Genomic DNA, 9,796 nt, shown 5'->3' on the forward strand with positions numbered 1-9,796 from the left:
TAAATTTATAAATATCAGTATAAATACAATAGTTACATATTTACTCTTTATGGAATCACAGCACATAAATACATGTTATACTTGTACACGAATATATAACGTAGACACAATTTATTAAATATTTGACCAATCTTTATGCATTGCAAAAGAAGAAAGCAGCAAAACTAGAACAAGATGCCACACAACTGTGAAGAAAATCAACTGCTTTTCCTATTTCTAACTCACTGGTGTATGCTTTTTATATATTATAAATCACTAAGTTTTTACTCACTGTGAAGGCTGACAGTTTCTCAGTGTATTAAAAAATAAATATATTATTATCCTTGCCACTATTAATGGCATTTAGTATGCCATTACTACAATCTAGCCAGTTACATCTCACCCGTTCATCTAAGAACTAAGGTAAGACACTGCAGCGCTGGTGAAACTGCCCTCTGATCATTTGTGAATGCTGTCACCTCACACCACTACTGCCCTGGCTCTGACTGTCATGGAGAATGAAGCCTCAAGTCAAGGGGTTCTCTGCAAACTCAGGTGCTCTGTCAGATCCCTTCACCAGCCTCACTCCATCTAAAGTCATCTTTGTAGATCCAACAGCAACAGTGGCATGAGCTGACACTCAGACATTTTAAATTACCAGGATAAGCAGTGGCATCAGGGGCAGTCCAAGTCAGCCAGCACAGCCACCGGTCTCATCAGAATGGGCATTCCCACAGACCTACCAGGGTTAGGAATAAACACAGATTGTGCAGATATCACAGTGCTGAACAATCTTATAAAAATGATGATGTGTAGTTTCATGATAAGATCAGGAAGTGAAGCAGCTGCTATGTAGAAACTGAACTACAGAGACCAAATATATCTCATCTTTTGTGGTGTACTAAAACATCTCACTTGGGGGGGTTTGGCTATTTCGGTTTTATTTTTTCAAACTTCAAAAAAACCCACGTTCAGCAACAATTTTCTTTCAATTAGCACAAGTTTACAAATGCAACAGAGGATTACCAACAGCAGCTGTTTGCTCCCCTCAGCTATGCTGTCAGTCAAGCGAGCTACCAGATTTTGCTTTATGTTACTGATTCAAGGATATCTGAACCCAACCTATGCTCAAACTGGAGACAAACAAGAATTAGCTTCTGCACATGAGCACAAAGGACTATGCTGAGGCACAGAGGAACAGTTGTGAACAGGTCTCTGATTTATTATAAGCTCTCCAACACTTCTGTTGGGATGATGATGGAGACAAATCTTGAAAACATTAAGTACACTCCACCAGAAATCATCTTTTGGGTTTTATTTACCATCTGTTTGTACAAGAATGGCACAGCATGAAGAAAACAGAAGCAAGGCATCTCTACCAGTTCCTGTTCAGGATTGGTTCTTAGTATATAGTTCCACTACAGCTGAAAACCAATCATAAAAATCTGATCTAAAATACAAAAATACAGATAAAAATCAGGACAATAAAGCTTTAGAACTTTATTGTCTTGATGATACCTTCTTTCCACTGCAGAGCTGTACAAGCATCAGTGTTGCTGAACCAGCTAAACATCAAGGATGTAGTTCCACAAGATGGTCTGAGCTAAATTTTCATATTGCTAAAATCAGGACATCTCCCTCTTTTCTCTCCTCCCTGCTCCACTCACATGTCCACTCTTGCACTGGTTCTGATGCATACTGATTTCAAACCAGGTCTCCCCAAATTATTAAAAGCAGCACAAGACTAACCAAAATATTTTGTGCTGGGTAAGTGAGTTACACTGGCTTACTTAGTGATTATACAACTATCCGTTTGGTATTAGAAGAATGATGAACCACACGATGGGAAGGCAGAGAGGAGACCAGGATTTGAGTAGCAGAGGGCTTCCATCTCCACCCAGCTGTCATGGGGAACTACAGCACATTCTTTGTAGAACATCTCCCTGAATGAGCTGGGTACATGGCCAGAGCATCAGAGAGCACTCCAAGGGGAAAGCAGGCATGCACAGTCCAGACACACTGTGCAACTTTGTTCTAAACCAGCCACTGAAAGGAGCAGTGCCATCACCCCTCCTCATTCACATCCACCCAGAGACACCTTGACCCCACTCTCACTTTGGACTAACAAGACAGGAAATAATTCAGAGTAAAGCTTTTTTTTTATCTCCTTGTTTAACTTCAGTTCCTTTCAGTTCCCTATATGGTTCATCATGCAGCCTCAAACTCATGCAGGAAAAAGCAAGGCAGGAATGGAAAACCAGGCAGAAGCACTCACCTTTAGCAGGATCAGTTTAAAGGCCTTGCCAAAATACAATGAAAGCACACCAAAAAATCACACACTTGCTTAGCTCACGTTAAAGTTAAGGGCTCATCCACACTGTGACATTAGAAAATAAGAACAGCTGCAACTTCAGATGTAACACAGGCTCACTTTATTTCCCTCCAAAGTAATCCTGATTTCTAATGGGTATACCCTGCTTCAGACATCGCTATGACACAAAGAACAGCCACTCTCTCTCCACATTGTCACTATCTTCCCAACTTCTGTGCTTTACTGAATCCGAGGGCCAAATTACTACTGCCTCAACCAAGACTTTTGTCATTAAGCTTAACTTCTGTCAGCAAGTGGCCTTCACATAGACCATATAATTATGAGCTTTACTATGTTCAACAGGTCCAGCAAATAAAGCAGGAAGTGGACAACTCCACACATTACTCACTGCCATCACTAGACAGGATCTCTGGGTCTTTTTGGAGGACAAAACCTAATACAAGTCCACATCTCATCACCAAGTTATTCACGCCCTGGCATTCTCCTGAGTCAGTTACAACTTGATTTGCCCATATTCACTACATACGATCCTCAAAAAAAAAAATTATTCAGCATGAGAATGTGGATGAGATTGCATGGGCATGATGGAATCTACAGTGCAGGAAATATTCAACAATACACTTGACTGTGCCCGGGACAACCCAATCTACAACCCTCTTGCAACAGAAGCCAGGACCCCATGATGTCTAGAAGCTGCTTTTGACCTGAACCTCTACCTAACTTGATATTTCCACATACAGCTTCTTCTTTTCCATCGTACTTTCAAAGTCCACATATCCTGTCATACTTTCAATCATTCTCTATTTCAAAATTGATAAAATGTCAACAGTAGAATTAGATATATTCACTTCTTTAACAACCATCTTCTTCGTGATTACAACTCTTCACACCTACCCAAAGGTAGAAATCTGTTTAATTTCTAAAGCCTATTTGTCAACAATATGAAATATTCTAAGCAAAAGCTTAGAATATTTAAATTCTAAAGCCTATTTGTCAACAATATGAAATATTCTAAGCAAAAGCATTTTCCCTTCTGCTTTCGCTCCACAGTTCGCATACAGAATGAAAATTTCTGCAAAAAAGTTTTAAAGAATTAAGTGTTTATAGAGTCCAGCCCATTGACTGACACATATATTCATAGAAAGAAATAAGATTCTTCCTACAGCCTTGTAAACGCAACAATTCTTTGAATTCAGAGCAGAACCTCCCAATACTTTGTGAACAGTACTCTTATACAATTATCCTAAATTAAAGCACACCAATAAAGTGTAAATTGAATATTACAATGGACAAAATAAAGCATTTACTAAAGAGCTGTCAAATGATTCACACCAAGGACAGTGCACAGATTTCAAAGAAACGGAAGATAATGATTAGCTTGTATCATTGTTGCTCAATTCCTTCCATACGACACTTTTTTAACCTGAAATAAATCTGTGCAAATTCATAAATGTATTCCTGTTATACTTTTCATTAGTTTCATCAATAAAACAAGTATTGTCTTACCATATCTTCTTCTCCTGAAGTAAAACCCTTGGTAATTCATATTTATCATTGCCTTGGAGACTGCCTGATTGATCAATGTTTTCAAGAAATCAAGTAAGGCATGTATTCCCTATACTCCCAAATTAGGGAGGATAACTTGCAGTTTCTAAGCAATGAAACCTGTATGGAGCAGAGGTACTCAGCAGTTTATCTGGAGTACATCCATGATTTTACAAAATACATAGATTTAAGTGTTGTAAATACACAAAATAAAAGCTGCTGGGTAGTTTATGCTAACACCAGATTCTGTGGCTATACTTTTTAAGCAGCCATGATGTAGCCATTACTAGGTCAAATAGGTAAAGTTAATTGGCAAGAACTCTGCATTAATACAACTCAGCAGTAGAAATGATGTAACTTACCAAGTTATGTGACTGGGGAAAAGCATATTTTGTGAGGACTTCAAATATATCTCTTCTACTGTGCCCTTCTTGTTTTAATGCAAACCGTAAATTCCTCATATCCTAAAACAAAGCCATTATCTGTTAGGTGAACCAAAGCTGTAAGATGCTTCTCTCTGTACAAGTGCTATATTATACACTAAACATGATTTAGAATCTGCTTGTAACACAGCTCAAGTCCTGTTCAGTTTTACTTCTTATCCCATAAAATAGAATAGAGTGTAAGAATTGTAAAAATAAAGCAGCACCACACTCTGTGCTACAAACGCCACTTCGACATGAAGCCATCAGAAATGGCTCTATTTGATTCACTAAAAAGTCTCACCAGCTACTGAAAGTTTGCAGGATGGGAATTACCGTGTTTTCGAAAGAAACACTTGCCAATAATCTGTGTAGAACACATTGTTCCTATGTTCTCATCACTGGGGTCAAAAATAAGCAATCTGCACATTGACTGCTAAGACTCAAATGAGCACATGCTTGATTAATGAATCCAGCAAAGGACCCTGAATTATCCACTGGGAACTCCCCCCGTGACTGTCATGGTGCCCATTTTTTGTAAGACTATAGATTTTTTTACATAAACTTTTCACTGGCTTTATAGTTTACAAAGACCCCATCTGAGGTGTTCTTGAAAGATACCAGAATTATTAAAAATATTCCTTTTAGAACAAATGAAATAAAGCAGTGCAGGAATAAGGCCCTAAAATACAACTACTGTGCAAAACCTTGTCAATTAGTGATCTGGAAAGCAAGACCAATACCTGTGCTTGAATGCAAAGAGGACAGTTAAACAGCCCTTTATACAAAAGGTATTTTTCTGTCCAGTTTCAAGAAGCTCTTTTTAAATTCAACGTAAGCATGTACTTTTTCCTTCCTACAAATAGGTAATCAGTGAGAAAAAAACCAGTAGGAAATGAAATCTAGAGAATTATTGGAAAGTCTTACTTTACAGGTTATATCTAATCCATAAGAGTTCTCTCCTCTGCTTGAAGCTCCTCCCATTTTTTCAATCCTTGAAATTACTCCCAATGGAACATTCAATATCACAACTGGATCCTGCAAGAAAAGTTTTGAGTAAGGAAAAGATTAATGTGAAAAGAAGACTCAAGCAAAATGTTCTTATGCATTCCAGAATAGAAAGCAGACATGAAATACATACAGGAAACAAAAGCATGTTTCTGCCTTGGAGTCTCCTCTCCCAACATGTTAGGAAGTCTGTACAGTCACTCTACAGCCTTGAGCATCATCCAGTTTAACACGCTACAAAAATACTTCATGCCTTGTTCAATATGCAGGAAAAGAGGTGGCAACACCCTCAGAGATGCCTTCTGCTACATACTGACTGCCCCTGCCTGCTAATATTGCTTTATTGATATACAGCATAAAGTAGAACTAAACAAAAAAAAGACCTTACTAGTACAGTTAGCCAAAACCAGAAAGACCTTAGCTCAATAGTCCCAAATCCTTATTTTTTAAAAAAACCCATATTACGAAACAGATTACAAGCACATTTTATGCTCTTCCGTGTCACTGCTTATCAAACACATTACCACTCCCTGCACCCACAAAAGGTTCTATTGATCAAAGTATTTTTCTTTTCTAACAGTAAGGACAATCAAAGTCTCGGTTTACTGACAGCTATTTTAAGAACTGTTGCACATCATTAGTTGCTGCTCTTGATCTATCACAGATTAAGTGTAAAGGGAACAGCTATCAAAAAAGCTCTGACAGACAAAAGATAAAGGTATCTGTTCACTGTAAGTGATCAAACTGTAATTTTACCAGGCAAAAATCACACTTTTACAACACATTTAACTTTAAAGGACTTCTGTTTTAATACAGATTTCTCAGTGGCACAAAGGCAATTACTATTTAGTCATTACAGAATTAAGATATGGTTATTACAAACATTATAGACCATTTCAAGCAAAAAGCCTCCCATGCAATTCTACAAGCACATGTGTGCCAAAACTGAAATAAATGAACTGGCCACAAAATAAATCAAAGGCGGTGGGGGTGAACGGAAGAGAGTTTAAAGCCAACTCATCCCATGAAGTAATTGTGGCATATTACTCACATTTTCCACACTTCTTAGGTACAGCCTGTAGTTTGTGATGTACACTCTTCCTTTAACAGGGCCATTAAATGGACACATATAAATAACATCCTTGTCTGTAAGAAACATATTTTGTAAAAGATTATGAAAAGACAAAATGGGAACTAAGGACAGTATCACTCAAGTAGCAGTAAAATGAAATGAGAGCTGTACTCATAAGAGCCACTCAGAGGTGAATGAATTTAGAAAGTAATACATCTGAGTTTTATCTCCTTGAATTATTAAAAAAATTCGGAAGACTCATATACTAAACTTGTCCAAATTAAGTGCACAGATTTCAGTAGCCTTCCCTAGTTATATTTGTGTTTTCTTTCTCAGCACTACACAGGAGAGGGCAGGACATAGAACAGGGAGTACTGTGATTACTGTAACGTGTAGCCTATTCACCATCCCATAACAAATACATTGCTGATACTATTACACCATTCTGTAAACAATTCTCTACTGAAGCAGAGTTCAAGTTGTAGAGTGTTTAGGAAATTCACCATGCTGCAGAGAAACATTACATTTCAATTTGAGGCAATCAAACAGAGTAGGGCCATCAGCAGTGTTTCAGCAAGGACAGTAACAGAACAAATACTAACACATACCACTCAAAAAGATTTAAGTGAAGCAATGCAATCAGAATCAGAATCCTTCAAGCTGGAAAAGACCTCTCAGATCATTGAGTCCAACCATGACATTGAAGACTTCCATTTATTTTTCCCTGTCCACTCATTTCTTTAAGCCCAATCTATTTACCAGCCTTGCACAAAAAGTGCCTATTTCACTGCAGTGCCCCAAAGCACAGCCAGTTTTCATAAGGATCACATCACACATCCATCTTAGTCCCACACCCTCTCCCTTACACCTTCTTCATTAAAAACAAAACTACTTCCTCTGAATTACCACTTTGCTCTCAACTGAGCCAATCTTGTTTACAAATCCACCCAACAAAGCCAGGCATAGGGGAGGAGAAGCAGCACAAGTAAAAGACAGACCCCAGCAAAGACTTCCATTTCAGGAAGAGCTTCCATCAAGAAAAGAAAACTAATAATACATTCATCTCCCTTATGCTACCACACTTTTGTATGTAAAGGCCAACAAGAGCAGAGGCGCCCTGTTCATGCTCTGTTGCGTCAAGGAAGCATAAGATGGTACTTTGGGAATTCACATTTAGACTTGGATTCCACACTGCTCTACAACGTATCAATGCATACTGGGTGGCACATAGAATTCTCTTGACTTCCAAAAGCTTGGAGGATCTCTCATCACTCAACATGTGCTACTTAATCTGTAGATACAATTAGGACATGACTTGCAATTTCTTTCTATTGGAAGATCTGCCATGTGAGCATGATTAAAAACCAAGATTTTAAAGACTTAGAAAGTTATTTGTGATAAATGATAAAAAGTCCCTTTCACAATTTCTTTGAAAAATTCATTACATTCAAGCATGACTTACCTTTGCCCCCCACCCAAACCAGTCCAAATTACAAAACAGTTCAGTGAGATATAAGTGTCTGCCAGACTGCTGAACATCACTGCATCAGGCAGCCATGGAGCTTCATACCTGTAACCCTGGTCTCTCCTGGCAGACGAGGTATTTCTTCATTTTGTTCCCAGTTAGTCCCATCTTTTAGAGTCTAAAGAGAAGCACAAGAGCACACAACGGTTTATTTACAATTTCAAGTTCCAGATTAAAAATAAAAAAGCCCAAGCTTAAAGGTAATTCCTGCATGGGAAAGAACAGGTCTTGCCCAAGTAGGAATTCACACACTGAACCAAAACAGGAATACACACCACTATCTTAAAATACAACTATGAAACATTTAAAGGTTGAACAGATCTGAAACATAAGCAGGTTTTAGTCTTCTCCTAAAAGAATAGTCAGTTATATTTGTATTAAATTGGAATTAAGCCTCTATACTCTAAACACTCTGGAAGTTTTGTGCATTTAATTTTCCAAGTACACTGGGCTTGGAAGAACAAATCAACTGAAATTACTTAAGCAATGTACTCACAACTATCACACACAATCTACTCATTTGTGACTTTCCCACGTTCAGTAGTTTCTGTTTTCTTGCACCCAGGTTACATTTTCTTCAGCTGCACAGCATTAGAAAGCAGAGGGGGATGGTATTTAGATTGTTTCATGTATTTTTCACCGCAGATGAACATCTTAAAACTGAGCCAGACAAATGTAACAAGGTATAACTTAGCAATTGCAATATAGAATCTTTCTAAGGCAAAGAAGTGCCAAAAATTTTCAAGCATGCCACAGAATATTTCAAGGTAGAAAGCAAGGATAAGACTAAGTATATTAGAATTGATTTTAAGGAGGGTCTCGTTAGCTATGATAGAGAACACTTTGCCTATCCACTCCAAAAGATATTTAAATCATCTCAGTTAACGGCATAAGAATTTTAGCAATAAAAATAAGTATAGACATTCAATAAGCCATTTAAATACTTATTTTTCTAACCAAATATACAAGACAATGATCTCTGGGAACTCTGATGTAAAAAAATAAAAACATGAAAAAAGTTACACTCACCCGTTTGCTTGAGGAGTTCTCCAAGGAGTTTGAATTATATTTAGGTGCAGATGATGAGGCCATGCCAGGTATCTGACAAGTAAACACAAATCGGAGACTTAAACTTCCTCCTGAACTACAGACTATTTCCAGGAGAGATTTTAGACTTTTGAGGTCCACAGGTAGACATCAAGAACTTACAAGAATGTTTTGCAAGGTACTAGTAATTCAAAAAATTACACAATGCCTTGTAATTGAAGGTTACTATTCAAAAACATCCAAATCTAACAAGAAATTCATTACTAGCTTTGCAATCAGGCCTTATTATAAGGAATATTCTGACTCAAGCTCTCTATTGGAATTCAGATGTTGGAATACGAGTATTAGTTCAGTAAACAGACATTAGAGTGCTTATTTTAAGTCACTGTATACACATATTACGAAATGCAACCTACTTGGGAGTATTATTGCACAGCTCTCAAAGTCACAAGCATGTCAATACACTCAAGTGTTTCAAGTTTAAAAAACAAAACAAGAAAAAGCAGGACTTCCACAGTACTTCTCCAGTTAAAAACAATCCCCCATTTCCTAACTGGAGCTTCAGTTACTACACCAAAAGAGTGAGTGTCCAGCCTGCTGGTCTGAACAACATTCATGTATTTAAAGGAAAAGGATTTTATTTATTTTTTAAATGGTATTAATTAAAGACAAAATCTCGCGTGTCATCACAAGATGATTCATCATCTTAATTTCCCAACATTGCACAAGTGAATTCTAGAAATAACACTGGGAAAACACTTCCCTTTCACTACTCACACTCCCTTCATCAACTGATCTGACATCACAGCAGTCTTGAAGAGATTCTGTTTGTTTGCTTGTTTGGGAGAGTGGGGGGGGGGGGGGGG

At 37.7% G+C, this 9,796-nt stretch overlaps 1 protein-coding gene across 3 annotated transcripts in view; it reads right to left on the reverse strand.

Moving 5' to 3' along the window:
• Window positions 1–9,796, reverse strand: part of MTM1 (myotubularin 1) — a 41,228-nt gene that overhangs the window by 23,770 nt on the left and 7,662 nt on the right. For all 3 annotated transcript variants that reach the window (XM_017737530.1, XM_008636155.2, XM_017737529.1), the window contains exons 2-6: window positions 8,913–8,984; window positions 7,929–8,001; window positions 6,338–6,432; window positions 5,206–5,316; window positions 4,219–4,320 (exon numbers count right to left, since the gene is read on the reverse strand). In XM_017737530.1, coding sequence (XP_017593019.1) covers window positions 4,219–4,320; window positions 5,206–5,316; window positions 6,338–6,432; window positions 7,929–8,001; window positions 8,913–8,975 — 444 coding nt within the window. In that variant the 5' untranslated portion in view covers window positions 8,976–8,984. The remainder of the gene's footprint in view (window positions 1–4,218; window positions 4,321–5,205; window positions 5,317–6,337; window positions 6,433–7,928; window positions 8,002–8,912; window positions 8,985–9,796) is intronic.

This window comes from Corvus brachyrhynchos, unplaced genomic scaffold, assembly GCF_000691975.1.
Source record: "Corvus brachyrhynchos isolate BGI_N302 unplaced genomic scaffold, ASM69197v1 scaffold346, whole genome shotgun sequence".
Taxonomy (NCBI): domain Eukaryota; kingdom Metazoa; phylum Chordata; class Aves; order Passeriformes; family Corvidae; genus Corvus; species Corvus brachyrhynchos.